At 38.1% G+C, this 20555-nt stretch overlaps 2 protein-coding genes across 2 annotated transcripts in view; one reads left to right on the top strand and one right to left on the bottom strand.

Moving 5' to 3' along the window:
- Osi24 (Protein) overlaps window positions 1–20555 on the bottom strand; it is a 136544-nt gene that overhangs the window by 33874 nt on the left and 82115 nt on the right. Inside the window, 2 exon segments of the mRNA XM_074175204.1 lie at window positions 7503–7602; window positions 7605–7813. Coding sequence (XP_074031305.1) covers window positions 7503–7602; window positions 7605–7813 — 309 coding nt within the window.
- LOC111518006 (uncharacterized) overlaps window positions 1–20555 on the top strand; it is a 45373-nt gene that overhangs the window by 23168 nt on the left and 1650 nt on the right. The gene's annotated exons all lie outside the window — the stretch shown is intronic.

Below are 20555 nucleotides of genomic sequence, written 5' to 3'. Positions count from 1 at the left end.
AATTAACGAATTCACTGTCTTAAACAAATTTATTTTTAACAATATTTCACTATCGCAAACTAATTTATATACAACACTTAGCACTCAATTTATTTTCACTATTTGAATTCTTGATATGACAGCACGATTTGCTTTCTGAACTCAACTTCCTCTCTGAACGAGGAGCCGACCTTTTATATCGGTAACGATCGTTCAAGATTCCTCTAGTGGTTTCGGTACTCATCTATACTTTTTGCAGCAGTTCGTGGTGAGTCATGTGTTTGCTGGCTGAGATATCGGTCAGGGCCAGCTTCAGATTCGTTATACTACATTCATTCAAAAAACAAATTTCATGCAAGAAATTCTGATGCAAGGTGATCCGTTAAGTGATACTTTCACAAAACTCGATACGTCTATAGAAATCATCTTCGTTCAATTCACGAACTTATGAACGATCCTGAAAACATTGGTACTGTAACGAATTAAAGAATTAACTGTCTCAACCAATTTACTTTCAACAATACTTCACTATCATAACTGATTTATATACACCACTTACCAACTATCGCTTAATTTATCTTCACTGTTTGTTAACCGCTCGATTCGCTTTCTAGATTCAGACTCCGACTGACTGACTGACTGCCTCTCGGGACGGAGAGCGGCCTTTTTATATCGTCAACGAACGCTCCGGATCTCTATAGGGGTTTCTGCACTGGCCTAGATTATTCGCAGTATCTTGTCGAGTGCATTCCTTTCGCGATGAGTTATTGTTTATTCGTTGGCTGAAATATCGGCCAGGGCCAGCTTCAAATTCTTTACATTGCCCTCTTCTTAAAGACATTTCGCCCCAAAATGTCATCCTCGGCGTGTCTCGATACCTGCAGGACTCCCATATCTGCACTGTGAAGTTCGATGGAAGTAACACTCCACAGTTTTAATGCTGGGTCGTAGAAGATGGTTACCGCACACCAAAATCTTGATGCCGCTGGATCTGCAGATCGTTTCCAATATGCTTCTCACAATTCTCCAGTCCAGCCTGTCGAGCCCAGAGGCTAATTTCGATTGCCAAGTCCACGAGATTCTGGTCGAGCATCGTGTCCCTCAGTCTGGTAAGACTCCTCCAGACATCTTCATGTGACGGTTTGTTTCGAGAATACTTTTTGGTCACCAAGTAGAAAACTGGTGACCAACACTTCTTCAACTGTAGCACTCCTCCGACTTCAGGATTCTGTTCTCGTAATGTTTGGAGCTAACCGAATTTCTTGTTGAATACCACAGCGGTACCCTTGGACATTTGGAGATCCTCTGCCACGCAGTGACATAGTGCGTAATCAACTGGAACCTTGAAAAGGTCTCGTGGCTCTTCTCGAGTTACCCCATGTACGACCTTCTGTACGTTAGAGTATAAGGACATGAATTTCTGGAACGTCATTTCATTCTCTGGTGGTCTGAGGGCGCGAACTTGGTCGTGATTGCCAGCATAAGGAGCCAATCTATTAAAATGGACGACTCTAGGCTTTCCTCGAGGTGACTAATGGATTCGGTAGACGGGGTCATTAATCTTTTTCATGATTTTGTACGGACGCTCCCACGAGTTCCGCAACTTCGGTGATAAACCACTGCGTCGCTTAGGATTGTACAGCCAAACTAGGTTACCGATACCGAATCCTCCATCATTCGTCTTGATGTCATAGGCCTTCTTTATCCTATCGCTGGCACTCCAGATGTTCAGACGGACTCGTTCATGGACATAAGAAAGAAGACATAGTCTTCTCCCGCAGTGTCTTGTTCAGGTCGCAAGGAAGCCGCAGCTCTCGGACCATTATAATACTGGCAGGAGTTTGGCCGGTTGACTCGTGCACTGCCGAACGATAAGCCAGCAGGAACAGGTGGAGGTATTGGTCCCAGTCTCTTTGATGGTCGGAGACTACCTTGGACAAGTGGCGGTGTATAGTCCTATTCATTCGTTCCACCGTTCCGTCGGACTGTGGATGTAAGGCTGTGGTTCTTGTCTTTCGAATGTCCAACAGTTTACATATTTCTTGGAACAGGTTGGACTCAAAATTTCTGCCCTGGTCCAAATGCAGTTCCAATAGGACACAAAATGACATATTCATTCCTTTACCAGGACATCAGCGACGGTAAAGGCTTCCTGGTTGGGCAGAGCATAAGCTTTTGCCCACTTACTGAAGTAGTCCATGGCTACTAGGATGTATTTGTTCCCGTGGTCGGACTCTGGGAACGGGCCGGCGATGTCAATGGCGATTCTCTCGAAAGGACTACACACATTATACTGGTGCATTGGAGCTTTCGGTCGTATCCGAGGTCCGTTACTGGCAACACATACAGCACATTTTCTGCACCAGTCCTTGACATCGGCTTGACAATTAAGCCAGTAAAACCGTTATCTTTCTGGAGGGTCTTCGTTACTCCCAGATGTCCTCCAGTGACTCTATCATGGATTTCTTTGAGCACCTCCCGTCGTCTGTTCCTGGGTACCACTGTCTGACGCCTTTGTTCTCCAAGTTGAGGGAGTTCCATTGTGCCCAGTAGCGCTGGCAAATAACCTGCTACCTCCTGCCACGATTGTCTTCGATTACTTTTCTTCCATCCGATGACTAAACCAAGATCTGGATCTTTCTCTTGGTCTTTCTTGATCTTATCATCCCCCCAGTTGTCGTCTACAGCTCTAGTTCTACAAATAGCTGCTTTCTTTTCTTCTGCTCGTCGGCAATGTGAGCAGTCATCGGGGCATGATGTCCGTGATAGAGCATCTGCGTTTTTATGGCTAGTCTCAGTTCGATGTTCTATTTCGAAGTCAAATTCTTGTAGTTGGCGTCCGTATCTAAAATGAAATTTCCGTCCGGTAAGGTATAGCTCAAAACAGAAGCGTTGATCAAAGCCCTTTTCAACTTCTTGAATGAGTCTTGACATTCCTCAGACCACTGGAACTGGATCTGATTTTCTGTAAGTCGGGTCAATGGTTTGGCGATGTTGGCAAACCCCAGCACATATCTACGGTAGTAGGTGCACAAACCAAGGAAGCTCCGAAGCTCTGGTGTATGTCTTTTGGAAAGGTCCAATCCTTAACTGATTTGATCTTTTGTTCGTCTACCGCCACTCCTTCGTTTCAATCCAGAACTCCTCAGACGCATGAATAACTCCTTCAGATTTTTCAAGTGATCGTCGAACGATTTTCCGACCACGATTATATCGTCGAGATACACTAGAGACGTCTTCCATGAGAGCCCCTTGAGAACCGTCTCCATCAATCTCTCGAAGGTCGCTGGAGCATTACAATGCCCGAATGGCATAACTGTGAACTGCCACAATCCTGAGCCGATGGTGAAAGCTGTCTTTTCTCGATCTTCTGGGGCCAATTCCACTTGCCAATATCCACTTTTCAAATCCAAAGTCGAGAAAATCGTGAAGCCGGCTAGCATGTCTAGGGTGTCTTCGATTCTTGGAAGAGGGTAGTTGTTTTTCTTCGTCACGTTATTTAGCTGGCGATAATCCACGCAAAATCTTGTCAAGCCGTCCTTCTTCTTCACTAATATAACTGGAGAAGACCACGGGCTGTCAGAAGGTTCGATGACTCCTTCTTTTTCCATGTCGCTGTCTATCTTGTCCGCCTCTTCTTTCTTGGCCCGAGGCAGTCTTCTAGCTGATTGCCGGATTGGTCGGGCATTCCTAGTGTCGATTCTATGCTGAACCACATTCGTTCTGCCGCCTTTTCCTTCTCCAATGTCGAAGATTTCCTGGTACTTTTTAACTAACTCCCTCAGTTTCGACCGGTGAGTTGGTGGTATGTCCTTGGAGGAAATGCCTCCAACTCTTTAGGGAAGTTGTTGGCTTGGCTATCAGAACTGCGTACACTCCATATCACAGAGGAAATGGACGAACAGTGCCCCAGCATTGTTCCTTCCTTCAAGGTCACGGAAAAGTAGTTGACATTCATGACCCTGACCGGCACAACTTCATCAACACGCAACAGGGTCTTCCCCAGTGCGATTCCTCGTCCAATTTTCTCATCATGTATCTTGGGTTCGAACATTACCACCTTGCCGCTGCTCGCACTTCCGTCCAAGCGAGCCTCCAGGATGGTTTCAGCCCTTTCAGGTACGCACACGTCATCAGCCAACAGGACCCTGATCGTCTCTTCGCTTCTTCCATGAAGCACCAGCTCTTCTCCGCCAACACGTAGGACGCCGTCATGAAAATTCAGCTCGAACCCTCTGGAATTCATTATGTCCATTCCAATGATCGCGTCGTCCTCTATGTCCTCCACCAATGCACGGTGTTTCAATTCAGTACTGCCCAACACCAATTCAATTGGTAGTTCTCCAAGTACAGTGGCTGGCTCCCCTGTAGCGGTGCGTAGCTTCCAGCTTGACGGTTCAATTCTTGCCGGTGTTTTGGCAAAGGTTGGCCCAAGGATGGTTCTCATCGCACCTGTATCTAACAGCATGGTGCAAGACTCGTTGTTGATAAGGCCGTCTACGAAAACACCTTTGTCTTGTCGTTGGAGAACGGCAAGATATTACTTTTCTGATGGTGGCCTCAATATCAGCAGGCACTTGTCCATCTTCCTCGATAGCTCGAACTTTGCTCTGGCTCTTGCAGGATTGTTTTGCAGCCTCAAACTCCAGAGCGCTTGACAGTGCATCCACGAGGTGTTTGGGATGAGCTAGTGTCAAGGCCTGCCTTGTTTCTTGGTCGCGATGTCCGTTCAAGAATGCCTGAACTGCTAACCGATCCATTATATTTTCCGGTGTAGCAGGACTCCTGTAGGGATTCTCCTGATTTCTGGCAGCGATTCTTCAGTTGTGAATGGTAAACGTGTTCTAGGTGTGCCTGTCCATACCGTAGTTCAAGATGTGAGGGTCTGCAAATTATTCGTTGCTTCTCCACGCAACTTAATGCTACCGCCTTTTCTTCTGCATTCCATCCATATGCTCTGGCTGCAGCTTCGAATTGTCGGCGGTAATTTTCCCAGGGAGTTTTTCTGTCGAACTGGGGCGGCTTCATGGAGAGCTTTCCTGGTTCAGAACTGACTTTTGACATCTTTCAGTTCCGGAATTTAGTTTTCGGTAATCGTTTCTGTGGGGTGGGCAGAAATAATTTGGTTTCGCAACTTGCTAATTATTTCCTTTATCTCGCTGATTTCTGCCTCAAATCCGCCTTTGATTTCATCGCATAATTTTTCTTTTATTCTCTTGATTTCTGCCCCAATTTCATCTTTGATATCCCCTTTGATTTCCTCTCTGATTTTGTCTATCTCTGTCTCGATGGTACCTATTCTTTCTTCGAGTAGACTCGCCACACCACAAAGTTCTTTCTTCAAGCCTTCTGCTTTTTCTAGAAGCTTCTTCTCCTTCAGGCACTTCGAATTTTGTTCTCTTTTAAACTCACCGAATTTTCGCGAAGCTTGTCTTCCAAACTCTTCGAATTTTCCAGAAGCTCGTCTTCCAAACTCTTCAAATTTTCCAGAAGCTTGTCTTCCAAACTCTTCGAATTTTCTAGAAGCTTGTCTTCCAAACTTATTATTGAACTCAAATCACCCCCAGAAACTTCGAATAAATATGTTTCGGGATCTTCTACTGATTCCCTCAAGTTATCTCTCCTGGAGTACTGATTTCTTTCCAGAACAATCTAGCTCCCTCTCCTCCAATTCTTGCTTCAGCTCAGCAAATTTCAAGTCCACTAGGCGCACTTTTCTTGAACACATTTTGTCTCTTACTGTCTATTTTCCACAAAGCTGAATATGTCCACTTATTTAATGGAGTCCGAAACACTTATTTATTTTCACAAGTCTATTTTTCACGAGAAAGGTCTATCAGTTTATATTTCCGTCGTCCGGTACTGTCCGCTTCGCGAAACACAATGAATAACCAGTCTATCTGCGCGAAAGTGCGAAAGTTTTATGGTCAATTTCACTGCGATACAAAAATTGTCCACCAAGCGCTCACAAATTTATTTTGAAAATCCACTTCTGATCACCAATTGTAACGAATTAAAGAATTAACTGTCTTAAACAAATTTATTTTTAACAATACTTCACACTCACAACTAATTTATATACACCACTTAGCAACTAACGCTTAATTTATCTTCACTGTTTGTTAACACTCGATTCGCTTCCTAGATACAGACTCCGACTGACTGACTGACTGCCGCTCGGGACGGAGGGCGGCTTTTTATATCGTCAACGAACGCTACGGATCTCTCTAGGAGTTTTGGCACTGGCCTAGATTATTCGCGGTGGCTTGTCCAGTGCATTCCTTTTGTAATGAGTCATTGTTTATTCGTTGGCTGAGATATCGGAGGGCCGGCTTCAAATTCGTTACAGTATGACTGATTCCTGATTCTCGAGATAACTCAGTATCAGATTACGAATTTTCCATTAGTCCAACGTGCCCTAAAACTGCAGTACAAATAGCTTCGTCGTTGACAACTCCCTAAACGGTTATGCTTTTTATTGTTAACAGTTGCAGTTTCCATAAATTTGTTCAATAATTACGAAACGTACTTGTGTTTTACATTCCTTCCTGGTTGATTATCATTGAACATACGGGCAACAACTCTAGTACCATTTCCAGTCTGGTAGTACGAACTCATTATTTCAATCCGTTCTCGAAGCGTATATAACATTGCTTCTCAAGGATTTACAAAAACAGAAACAGCAATTGTTATCTCACCCGGTAGGTAATCGTTATTGTAGAATGAGACAAATACAAAATGAAGAAAAAATCGAATTCAAACCTAACTAGGCAAAATAAGACTTTTTTGGAGTATACTTCACAAAAACACCTATGAAACCTATGTAATAGGTTGTACAGAAGTGTGTTCAAATTGGCTTGTTTTCAACTTTCCAAACTATGAGCTTCAGACCATAATGTATTTTACTTTGATGGAATCTGTTCATGGAACATCTGATAATGCAAAACAATTATTGATCCATTAAAAAAATGATGACATGCTCTGGGCGTGCGATTGGAAAGTTAGATCAAATGTGAATAACTCAAAATGTGTCCCCCTCTATACCATTGTTGAGGTGTTTTCTTATTTCTCCTGAAAATCATTGTTTCAAAAGTTATTCAGGTTGATTCGTTTTCAAATCAAATGATTTGTAGCTCCCGAACAATAAGCTTCAGACCATATGTTTTATACTTTGTTGGAATCTGCTCATCATGTAGTACCTGATAATGCGAAACAATACAGGGTGATCCAAAATTAGTGACATGCTCTGGAGGTACGATAGGGAAAGTAACATCAAATATGAATATGTCAAAATGTGTTCCCGTGTATACTATGGTTGACGCGTTTTTTCATTTTTCCTGCAAATCATTGTACCAAAAGTTATTCATGATGGCTCGTTTTAAATGGAATGCACTGTATAAATTCCATATGAAATATCAACACATAATATATTCCATTACGTATTCCCGATCATTCACAACAGTTTCCCCAAGTCTAACTCCGATCCGATAATCAAACAAGACACATCAATCAATTTCATTTACCTGCTGAGTTGTGCCGATACAAGATTGCTGTAGGGCGCGTACTTGGCGGGATTAGCATACATCAAACACACCAGCCTCTCTCTACACCTCTCTTTTTCGGGGATTTGTCGTCCCCGAGTCCCAGTTGCTGGAACACAGCGTCCAATCGGGAGAGCAGAGGACTGTAAAAAGGATCATAACTAGTTAACAACATTGAAGACGACGGGATTTGGTGAAACACTTTGTAGTCGGTTTTCTTGTTTGGCCTTCTCATGTAGTAGTTGTCGCTTTGTGGATTAACGTAGGATATCCTATGATGAGCCATTCCAAATCTGAAAGAGAACATAACAATAATAGTAGAAACAGGATTTTCAGTCAAATTTGCTTTCGAACAACAAATCTATTCCAGGTATACAACATTATTTTTTTGACAAATAGTAAGGCGGAAAACGCAATAAAGCCATATCAAAATTTAAAAAAGGAATATCAAAATTATTTGGAGCCTTTAGTCGCAATGATTGTGATTTAAATTATATTGAGACAAATTCTAAAAAGTCATCCAGTAGAATAACTCAAAAGTGGCATACGATTGAATACAAATTCCTGTATTCTGATCTGGTCGAATCGAATGATGAAATGAAAGTTTTGAATTCAGAATAGAAACCGTCTAACCAGAAGAGTATGAATGAGAAAACAGTATATAGTTATTCACTTGAGATAGATCAATTTTGATGATGAGATTTGTGTGTTATTTTTGTTAGGATACATATGTTATTTTCATCAAACATTTCACCAAAAATTAATGTTCAAATTATCCATTAAGTTTGATTCATTTTCATTTTTTGTAAGTTTGTCTTCCCAGTTACGACGTTTGGAAGAAAATAAAAACTTTTGAAAGGCATTTTCTGATCAAATATTAAATGAAACTCACTTAAACATCATATACGATGTTAATTTGGAAATTTGCTCGGAAATTCCAGTGAGAATATTTCACATAACATTCATTCAAATCTCCTTGCCTTTATATGCATTATTTCAATAAGAATGATTTTACAATATTATAGCAGCACTTTTCATGCCTCTTTTGATTTCCACCACTGAACAGTCTTGAGAAAGATATTGCTCGCAAACAACATATTTGTTATGAATCTGCTGCTGAACAGACAGTTTTCGTAAAGAAGCTTTATTCTATTTATCCAAGCTTGATGCATATCCGGCTCGTTCCCAGGAAAGTGATGTCTTTCACTATTTGTATCGGTATAGTTTTGAAAACAAAACTTCTTTCGTTACTACGTGGTAGGAAATCATAATGAAGAAAAGAGAATTGAAACTTTTTATGTTTTTACCACTTTTATTTGTAACTAACGTTACTGCATTAAACTAGTTTAATGTATGAGTTTAAAAATGTCCTTATAGGACTAAACTGTAGTAACGTTAGTTACAAATAAAAGTGGTAAAAACCATAGAAAGTTTCAATTCTCTTTTCTTCACATGTTGAACTGTGGAACATGCTGTTGTCTATATAACACTCAAGGAAACAATATTTAAACAGTAGCGCTTTCACGGGTGTATTCGTAAGTTTTCAGAAATAGGTGAGGACTCCTGGTCTATCATTCTGAATTCTTGTTGTTGTCTGTGCAGTAAGCTGTAGACGTGATATAACCAAACAACAACATCGATGTCTAAATTTTGTGAACATATTGATTATAAAGTATTTCAAACTGATTTTACATGGAAGTATCTATTTTTCAAGCTGTTTCCTTCTGTATTTTGATATTAGCTTGAAATACGTCTGTAAAGCTAACTCAAAAGCTTGAACCCTCAAAGAGTTGATCGAATCCAGGACATCATTCACAAACAATTTGAAATGAATCGACAATCGACTTTGGCACGCGAAAGTATGATTTTATTGTATGAACGTTTCGGACTCATGTCGAATCGCTTAATTGGCCTTTTGGATCAAGTGACATCAAACCTCTGAGCCTATGTTAAGTGCAAATTATATATACTATTTCACAAACTACACCTGACGATTTGATCTCCACAAATTTTATTTGAGAAATATATCACGACATATTTCGCTAACACACTAGTGAAAAAGCTACGGGCATGATATATTTCTCAAATAGAGTTTGTGGAGATCAAATCGTGATATGTATTTTGTGAAATTACTATGGATCTTCATCAAGTAACGGCCGAATCAATCAGAAAATATATATACTATGTTTGAGAAACTGGAAGACAATAATACTCGTACCTATTACTCAAGTAGATACCGAATATCATTCAAAATTCTTGAATTCATCTCCAAGAATCTGAAGTTTCAGAATCATCAAAATTTGTCGTAGTTACGATCGAAATTGAAGGCACCGAATGAATGAAATTATTTTGTTGTACACAGTGGGCCAAATTGGAAACTTCCTGAGTTGCAGCATATTTTTCAAAAGTTGCTGTAACTTTTTTCCTATAAATTTTTTTTCTATGATAACATTTATAGAGCAGTTTTTACGTAGGATTCAATGGTATGAAAAATGCATTTTTCCAAATGAGATATTAATTGTTATTGATGAAAAACTATTTTTTTCAATGAGACACCCTGTATATTCCTACCTATTTCAATAGCCGTTTAAAAAATAAGGCGCACTTGATGTTTTCCTAGAGTCATCTTTAAAATACAGACATTTTGGGTTTTTTCCTGTAGACTTTGAAACGCACACTTTGATCAAGTAGGCTTTGAAGGACGCGGCGATAAAACAAGAAAAAAATGTTCAGTAGTTGCTATCAAATATTGAGAAAACTTTTTACAACAGTAATTGAAACGCATAGTTTCAATAAAATTATTAACAATTTATGCTATATTCACTACTGATAAATGAAACTTCAACAATAATAGTAATGATAATACAGAAAAAACAATGAAATAAAGTTCTCCAGGGAAGGTATTCGAGATGTCTACCAGCTTTTCCATTACACAGGCTACTCGTTTTCTGAACGTTTTTTGCCGAATTGATGAGTACAATAGTGAGAGAATCAAAACTTTGCATTATTGCCGCTTCCCATTCATATCTAGAATTGGTCGGAAATTCAGAAATAAGACCTTACAGCCAACGGTATTTAATTATCACCAAAATTTGTAACCAAAACATTGGTGACAAATGCAGTGTTGTGAAGCGAAGCCCCGTCTTGTTGAAAACAGATATTTCTGTACTCCATCAGTAGCAAATTAACAACAGGGGTTCAATATTTTGCCTTAAAATTTCTGAAAAACTCTGAGATGTGAGAGTATCATTATAAATAAAAAGGCCCATAACTCTACCCTTAAAGACACCTGTTCACACACTAAATCCAAATCTCCCTTGACTTCTCTGATCCACAATAAAATCAGGATTTTGTTGTTCCCAAGTATAGGAATTGTAGCAGTTAAAAATGCCGGCATTGCTCACATTAGCTTCGTCTGTCCAAGTACAATCTAACCAAAAATCATACACTGGGTTACAACTTCCCATCTGACAAAAAGCCATGCGGCGTTCAAAATATCCTTGTCTGTGTTGATGTACTATTCTGGTCCTGTATGGCTTCAATTTGTGTTTTTTCAAAGTCCTCCTAACGTAAGACTATTTCTTCTTCTCCTTTCTTTCTTCTCTCTTCTGACTCCCTATCTCTATTTTATTCATATAATTTTGGCCATTTATTTTCCAAATTGACCACCATCAATTGGGTTGTGACGCAATCTTTCTAGAATGGTGTAAATGGTTGCCTTCTTTCTGTGTCGCAGATAGTTCATTTTCTGAATATGTTATACTATTTCTTGTACGCATTCTATTCTCTCTAACAAGTAACTGTCATTGATATAGGATTGATAGGTCAATTGTATTGAACGTTTTTTGAATATATTTGAATTTGTTAAGTACTTTCATAGTTTCTGATATATTTTTCGTCCTACATTCGACGTGTAGGTGAATTTCGAATATTTAATATTCGGCGACCGTGACAGGACGACATATGGATCAGAAACTATGAAAGTACTCAACAACCTCAAATATATTCAAAACACGTTCAATACAATTGACTTATCAATCATATATCAATGACAGTTACTTGACAACTCTTGTTAGAGAAGATACAATGTGTACAAGAAAAATTGTAAAAAATTCACAACTCTACTTTTCCCTGATTGGATTATCTCCCCATCTCGAGTGTAGATCTGATTCGGCCACTACTTCGGAGATTTTCTCAACCATTCAGGTCCCTCTCACCATTTCGATTGAATCAGTTGTCGTGGAGAACAGCCACGAGATGGAAGATCGGTGGGATTGAGATCTCCTGGAACATGAAACCAACCTTTTGAATTAGTTAAGCTTCGAATTTCTCTCACTCGATTCCAGACGAAGGGTTTCCAATTCTCTTCATATGTGATCCAAGCTAACACAGTAGTCGAATCAGACCAATAATAAACCAAGATACTGGAATCGATGCTGTCGGTAACAGTTTTAGATAATCTTGCTCCTATGGTAGCTGCTAGTAATTCCAATTTGGGAATGGTCATTCGTTCAACAGGAGACACTCTACTCTTGGCTTGTACGAGTTGTACATTCACGCCATTGCATGTTTCAGATCTCATAAATATGGCTGTAGCGTAGGCAGCTTGACTTCTTGTACACATTGTATTCCCTCTAACAAGAGTTGTCAAGTAACTGTCATTGATATATGATTGATAGGTCAATTGTATTTAACACTTTTTGAATATACTTGAGTTTGTTAAGTACTTTCATAGTTTCTGATCCATATTTCGTCCTACAATCGACGTATTCAGTCACCGGGTAGGTGAATTTCGAATATTTAATATTCTGGATACTTCTCGTGATACAAATTGTATGCTGCTTCTACATTTTCCCCGGTTTGCATTCCATTTTCGATAATTCTCATACTTGATTGCGGATGTTTTGAAAATTGAACTGAAACCACTCATTGAGGAGCGTTTCTACTGCTCAAATCGAAATTTGACAGCTATCAGTGATGACTTTGCATTCTATTTTATCGACGCATCGTCCAAGCCTACTTGATCAAAGTATGCGTTTCAAAGTCTACATGAAAAACATGAAAGCTCTGTATTTCAAAGATGACTCTAGCAAAACATCAAATGTACTACATTTTTGGAAAGGTAATTTTGAGCTCTATTGAAAAATGAACAGAAATAACATATCATACTGTGGGAACTGATATATGGGATGATAGTTGTAATGCATCTGAGTCAATAATAACAACTAATCGAGATGAAACACCGGCATCTACTCAAATGTCAAATCTTAAAATATCTTCGAATTTATCTGAAACATTACAGTTATCTAATGTTTCTGCTTCAGTCTCTGAAATCTGCAGTTCAACAAGTAAAAATTTTACTCCGAATAAAATGAGCCTCGATCATCTCAATACTATTGCTAATATACAGGGTGTCCCTGGACTTCCTAAACAAATGAATTCCGTCGATGAGCTTTCATGCAGGAGTCAGTTGTTTTGCAACAAAGTCAGGAACGGACTACCCCCGATGGTCCACACCCCAAAACTTTGAAATGACAGATATTTTTCAATATTTTTCAACAAAATAAGGTTACTTGGACAATTTTATGAATAAAAGTACTCGTCTGGAAAGTCGATCGGAGCAACGAGTCTTGAAAAAAATGTAGTTTCACTCGACGACATCAAACCCGCTCGTCCACCATTATTTGAAATGAATAATTATCAAAGCAGAAATAATAATGATAACGTTAATTCAACAACATTTATAACAGGAATAATACAAAATATGCTAAAATTAAGTCGTAAACAAAAAGTACAGTACCTATATGGAAGTTTAAGTCACAATTGTGATAGCAGATATTTTTTCAAAAGAAATATCAAGTTCTGTAGATTCGTGGTGTTTTTAAACTGACAAGCTACTCTACTATGAAATATCGAATTCATTCCATATTTTGTATGTACATAATACGTGTGAAATAATCACGTTTCGTGTTGATCAGTTATCTGGATCTCATGAAACTCAACATTCGAATGTTTCAAATTCTTCTTCACAGCTAAACTGTTGAGGAGTTTCACTGATAATTATAATTTTATGGGAGAAATTCTTTAACACGAATCTAAATCTAGCTGAAAAAACGCACATCGGAAAAAATATTTACTATACTAATAAAAAGCAAACGAATGAACTACAAAAACGGCTGCACATGATCAGGTGAAAAATATCCAGGGAATAATTATGTTTCATTTCTTTCACAGATGTTGACAAAAAAGTCGTCGAGTGAAACTACATTTTTATCAAGACTCGTTGCTCCGATCGACTTTCCAGACGAGTACTTTTATTCATAAAATTGTCCAAATAACCTTAATTTGTTGAAAAATATTGAAAAATATCTGTCATTTCAATATTTTGGGGTGTGGACTATCGGGGGTAGTCCGTTCCTGACTTTGTAGCAAAACAACTGACTCCTGCATGAAAGCTCATCGAAGGAATTCATTTGTTTAGTCAATTACCAAAATTTGGATGATTTTGAATATTCACTTGAAAAGTTATCAAAGAAAAACATTTTTCATTTTGTAACTTCGAGGGCCCGTTACTTGGTAACGAAGGATTTTAGGAAAAAAAGTTATATGAAGTACTGGTGATATTTTGACCCCATCTATACATTCCCGAGAGGAAAAGAGGAAGTCCAGGGACACCCTGTATATATTGCAATTGCTAATATATTGCTATATATACAATCTCCGATTATTGAAAGAGATTTGGATCGATCAAAAACCTACGCCCAGCACAAATATTACGACATGTAATCTAAAATACAAAAATGCTTTGAACAAGTTATGGACAATAATTCTGATACAGATGAAAGTGACAATGTAATTTCTGATTATACCCCAGAATCGACATCAAGGGGCTAAGAAAATCATAATAAAATTATATCGAATTCAAAATTAAAATATAGCTGAAAAATATCACATGAATTAATTTTTCATTGTCTCTGTTGCATTGAAATAAATTTTTGTGCTTTGAAATTGAAAATTACAAGTGAATTTATTATTATTTCATTTGGTCAATGCCAAATAAACAAAACATTTTTTCCCTGAATTTCAAAAATTTATATCTTTCGAACAAAAATACCCATCCCAAAAATGTCAAGATCTTTTGAAATTAATTAGTGGTACTCTAATTAATTGCAAAAGCAAAGAGCATTTATTTTGAAGCAAAATAAAAAAAATTGATACTTTGAACTATTCCCTCAGAAGCCTAGAGTAATTATAATAGTTTTCGAAACATTGGATACTTAGGTTTGAATAACGGAAAAAATAGTGGAATTTTCCAAGTTGCATAACTTTCGAATAAAAAAATTTTCAATTCTTTCCCTTTGACAAAACTTCATCATATGAATTGAAGAGGTTATATTTTCAGGAGTGATTGATTTTTGGGAAAGAGAGTTTTTGGCTTTCTACTACTGATGTATGGAGAGATGGAGATGGACTAGTAGAAAGCCAAAACCTTTCTTTCTTTATATGATAAATGAAAACTTCTGTCCAATTTTTATCCAAATCGAAAGGGGTCGATTCCAACCATTGTTCTATTTGACAACAAAATTACCCATGTACATTTCACAAAGCTGATATAAAGAGAAGTTGAATTCGTTTTAGGCAATTTTCTGAAGTATATAGAGTTTAAGTATTACTCCATGCATGAAAATATAAGTGCTGGCCATCTACAAATGAGTGAATTCAAAACTGGCAATTTTAGGACACATAGTCTTGGTCTACATATTTCACATAAATGCAATAAGAAATTTGTTTATTACTGTTTACTTGGGCAATCTGAATAATAAACAAAGTTCAATCAATATAGCATCTGCTTAAATGTAATAAAGTACAAATTGAAAAGTTCACCCTGAAAGTTATTACGTAATATAAACCACTGAAGAGTCCAATTAGTTATTAACCTGTCTTCTTGAATTTTGCTCACAGATCGAAAAAATCAATTGAAAAAAAATTATATAGTTAGCTCTCTTAAGTAGCTGACTTTTCGTAAAACAGTCTTTTTTGTTATCAAAATCCAAAATTCAGTTCAATCCAAATCCAAATAAAAAATAGCTGATATACGTTGAAAATAAGATAAGTATAGAAAACGCAGGACTATTTTACGAAATATTGATTACTCAATATGTAGCAAAATTCGTGAATACGACAGGTCGCTGACTAATTGGATTCTTCGGTGATTTATATTACGCAATAACTTTTTAGGGTGAACTTTTCAGTTTAGTCTTTATTACATTTCAACAGATTCTTTATCGATTCAGAAGATTATATACAAAAAAAATAGTTATGAATATTGAATCCTTCCCAAAAAAATCTCTTTCAAAGTGTAAGATGTTAGTGTGAACCATACTGTGAATTCAACAATGAATAGTTCTAGTTTTTATATATTGATTATGTACAAAAGGCTCAAAGAGCTACGGATTGTTTTATGTATCACAGATGGAAAATAAACGTTGAAGCAGACACAATTCTCTATAGTTTTGAGTAACGACTCCAACCTCAAATTAGGAAAGAATACATCGCAAATGGAGACGAGATTATTTCAAGTGTCAAGTAGTTCACTCAAGTTATTGTTTTCATATCGCTGAAATTTTGAAGGAATCAAAGGTATGCCTACTTCCACGTAGTCCCGCTGGATACGGGAGTGACAGAATCACTTGTGGTTCTGAATGGCATCCCAACGATGGTTCAATCCTAAGGTGTGTGTACCCGTTCCGAGAATGACACTGAGCCTATCAGCTGTCTCTACGGAACCTTCGAGATACCGGGTGCCCTCTCGTCATAGCATCGCCTTGTCACGTTAATGCAGGGCTCTGCCGTAATTGACCTTCTTTCCCTAGCTACTCGTAAGACTGTTATGGACAGAGTAAACTTAAAAATTATTTCTGACGCTGAGTCTACAGAGGAGATGGACGTCAAGCTTACGACTCCAACTGACCTCTCTATAAATTTAGATCAGGAGCGAGAGCTTCTCAACTCTCCAACTCTCAATCCAATAACTGAACCTAAAAAAAATGTTTGGTGGTGCAGTCAGGAAACGACTGAGTCGTCTCCTCAAGAACGGGGTACGTTATGAAACCCCCTTGCACCAAATTCTTGAGGGGCTTACGCAGAATCTGTCTCAGGTGGAGAAACAAACCTCCCATGAGCAGGTTAGCAAATGTTTGCGCTCAAGTGATGATTCACCAAAACCAGAGGCGAAAAAGCCCTACACGGTTGAATCTGAGGCATCGTCAGGTGTAGCTGACGTGCAAAAACCCTCATAAGCTGGGTTCATTTGGTCGAGTGTGTATAGGTGTGAGCCACAATAAACCCTTGCGTGTTGCGGTGGAGGTTCGAATAGACCTACTCACTTAGGACCTAACCCAACCTATTCCACTGCACACAGCATCGACATGACGTATGAATTGGTGATTACCATATGTATACAAAATGAACCAGCAACAGTAAAATATGGAGATATAATTTTCTTAGTGGATGAGTATGTAAGACCGATAAAATCAGTGTTTTGAATCGAGAAAAATGGCGAATGATAGTCCGAAAAACTGACAGCGCGGTTACGCAGTTCAATAACCGTTTGTCAGTTTGATGGTTCTTCCGAGATTGAAAAAGCATAAGTCATTCAATTCTTTATCGGTTATCAAAAGTGCGCAGTAAAAGACTGATTTTATGAAGAGAATGCAGAAGTCAAATTCTCCAAAGTTATTGAGATTGCATCATCCAAATCGGCCAACCACACCTTTCTGTCTGTCGCAGTTAGCAAGAACCGGGGATTCATGTCGCCGGCGCAAATTCAGCTAAATCCAGAGTAGGTAACCAGCTACGCCCGTCAACTTCTGCAGCATCGACGTCACAAATGTGCCCAAATGAAAATTCAGCTATTAAGAATAGTAATTTTTATATAAACGTTTTTTTGAATTATGGGAAATATTTCTTGAACCAGGAAACCAATTCGATTTCAAAAAGTTTATCTGTGAATAAAAAAATGTACACTTTTATTTTGGATACAGGAGCTAGTTTCTCTGTTGTTGGTTCACAGATGGATCAAAAACACCTTTCGGTTCTGATGCGGGTGTTTTCAGTCCAGACCCAGGACAGAGTTATCTACGGGCCTAGGAACTTATGCGACTGTATTTCAAGCGGAAATTTACGCTATTGAATTGTGTGCGGAAAGATTGGATGAATCCAACCTCACTCACAAGTCAATAAAAATATTCTCGGACAGTCAAGCAGCGTTGGAAACTCTTGGCTCCTACCAAGCAACGTCTAAATTGGTAGCAAACTGCCAAAAAAGACTCTCCTCGATAGGAAGACTAAACATATTGTCTCTGGTCTGGATTCCTGGCTATACTGGCCTGGAAGGCAATGAAGCTGCTGACTCTCTTGCAAAGAAGGGTGCTGCAAGCGGCTTCATTGGACCAGAACCTGTCATTGGCATTGCTTTGGGCTTTGCCAAACAAACACTCAACACCTGGATGGCAAGAAGAGTTATGGACTTCTGGCAGAATCTTCCAGGTTTGGCTCACTCCACGGCGTTTATTCACCCTTCGAAGCTTGATTTCAAACAGTTGTTGGACTACAGTAGGGATGAACTACGATGTCTAACAGGCCTTCTTACAGGTCACTGTCATTTGAATCATCACATGCAGAGACTTGGACTGTCGGAAGACAGTGTAGTGTGTGTCGCCTCTGTCTGCAAAATGATGAAACTGCAAAGCATATACTTTGTGCTTGCCCCGCTGGGGATCGAATCAGGTTCTTTGAGTTCGGCAGATCCGTACTCTCACCATCTGACCTGAAAGACCACTACTAATCGGCTTCGTTAAGAAGCTTGGTTCATTTGGCCGAGTGTGAATAGGTGTGAGCCACAATGAATCCTTATGGGTTGCGGTGGAGGGTCGAATAGATCCACTCACTTCAGATCTACCTACCTAGTTTCTCTGTAATCTCGAAAACATTTTATGAACTAAATTTTGATAAAAAGATTTTGCAGGCAACAAACAAATTTTTTTTTATATAATGGCTATAAGATTATACCTTTGGGATTTATTAATTGTGAAATTGAATATGAGAGGAAACTGGGCGACGTGAGTTTTTACATCATTGAAAATGGCAGCCTCCTTTACTTTACTCCTTTCATTTAGTTCGATCTGGCAATTTTCAATATGGAGAATCAATCAAAATTACCTTTGAAGTTGTGTTATTTGGAAAATGAATATAATGAATTATTTGCTCCAGGCATAGGTAAATTCAACAGAGGAAGCATCAGTTAGACTGAAATCAGGTTTTGATGAAAGGGAAGGTGGAAACGGAGTTGGATCGACTTGAAACTTTTCAATTCATTGAGCTAAATGATTTCTCTGAATATTTTGTCCGTACTGAAAAGAGACGGTTCTCTACGCATTTTTGGGGACTTCAAAGTTACAATAAATCCTTTCATAAAAATTAACCCTTATCCATTATCAAAAATTAAAAATTTATTCACTCAATTAGCTGGTGGTGTTCACTTTACTTAACTAAACATGTCCAATGCGTATCAGCAGATTTGTTTAGATTAGACTTCATAAAAGTATGTTACAATTTTGGCACAGAAGGGTTTGTATATATATATAAGAGTGCTTCATTTGTTTTTTCAAGTAGGTAAGCCATCCAAATTTCAAAAAGTTTTATATTCTTCATTAGTATATTTGGATGGAGTGATCTGTTTTCTGAACGATATTCTAATCGCGGGAAAAACGTAAAAAGAATAAGTTTCAATTCATATACTTTTGTATATGAAATACGGTTATATGAAAAACAAAAATTATATCAGCATTTCACAAAACCGTATTACTTATTGATCAAAATAAATTATTCAATATTCAACGAACTGAAATCAATAGGTGAAGTTTACCAAATGAAATTTTTGACTCTTCTTCTCAGTCGAACATCTTTGGAATTCAATCAAACGTAATACATAACGTAACGTATGAGTAGTGAATAGATGTTCTCAATATATCCGCTCAACTGAATAATTTCCAACAAGCCTATATCCTCCTATTTGCTCATTGGTATATTATTAATATTCACGGATAGATCAACTCGATGATATAATACAGCTAGATATCCGGATAAGAGATATCACCGTAGGGGTTCACTAGTGCAGAAGAGTACTTAGTAGTCGAGTGAACCTGTTGAGGAATTTGGGGATGTAATCTAACAGAAAATCATAACACGAATGAATCAAGGACCATCATGTTGTTCAATATATCGGAGATCTTTCTAATCACCAACAATGTCGACTACGGAAGGAATTATTTCAATTCGAAATAAATAATAGTTTGAAAAACTGAAAAAATACGCTTCCTTAGCAACAAAAATTGAAATATTCTCGAAAGTAACATCGATAATAAGTCATATAGCTTGATGTAGGGGAGACCTAAGAGAATTGTGACAGAGGTGAGTTGTGACAAAGACGTTGTGACATACCTATAATAGTTACCCAGCAGTTTTAACAACGCTCGTTTGTCGCAGACAGACACGTTACTTGACTTTAGTACCCGCCGGCGTCGCACGAGAAGCGGTTGCGTAATTACAACGTCTTCGTGCAAAAAAAGCGAAAAGTAAGTTTTTCTTCAAAATTTTGATTAAACTTAAATCATGTATTATTAAGTGCATTGTTGTGTTATTTTTTCTCAAGTTGTACGGTTATTCAAATCTCAAAGCGGTGCATTGATCTTTTGTCTTCGCATCGTGTTTAGAAAATATGAATTATTGTTCGAGCTGAGTCGTCATTTTGAACGCCTAGGCGAGTTGTGCCAACCTGTCAGAACTCTCCTATATCTGACTTCATTATTCTGCTGGGCTATTTCAATAATGTTTTTAATAATTTGCGATACTTGTTTGTGTGTTTGTACATTAGTTTGATAAGATCAAATCTTGCAAGTACAGCTTGTCTCAAAAGAGGAATTTTTGATAAAAAATATATTTGGTATTGAGGTGTGATGTTTGCATGTTGAATTG

The sequence above is a fragment of the Leptinotarsa decemlineata genome, unplaced genomic scaffold (assembly GCF_025532065.1).
Source record: "Leptinotarsa decemlineata unplaced genomic scaffold, Ldec_3_MD MMD2_tig00000882_RagTag_RagTag, whole genome shotgun sequence".
In the NCBI taxonomy this organism is placed as follows: Eukaryota; Metazoa; Arthropoda; class Insecta; order Coleoptera; family Chrysomelidae; genus Leptinotarsa; species Leptinotarsa decemlineata.
Note: the sequence above shows the minus strand (reverse complement) of the source record. Positions and strands in the feature narration are given on the sequence as shown.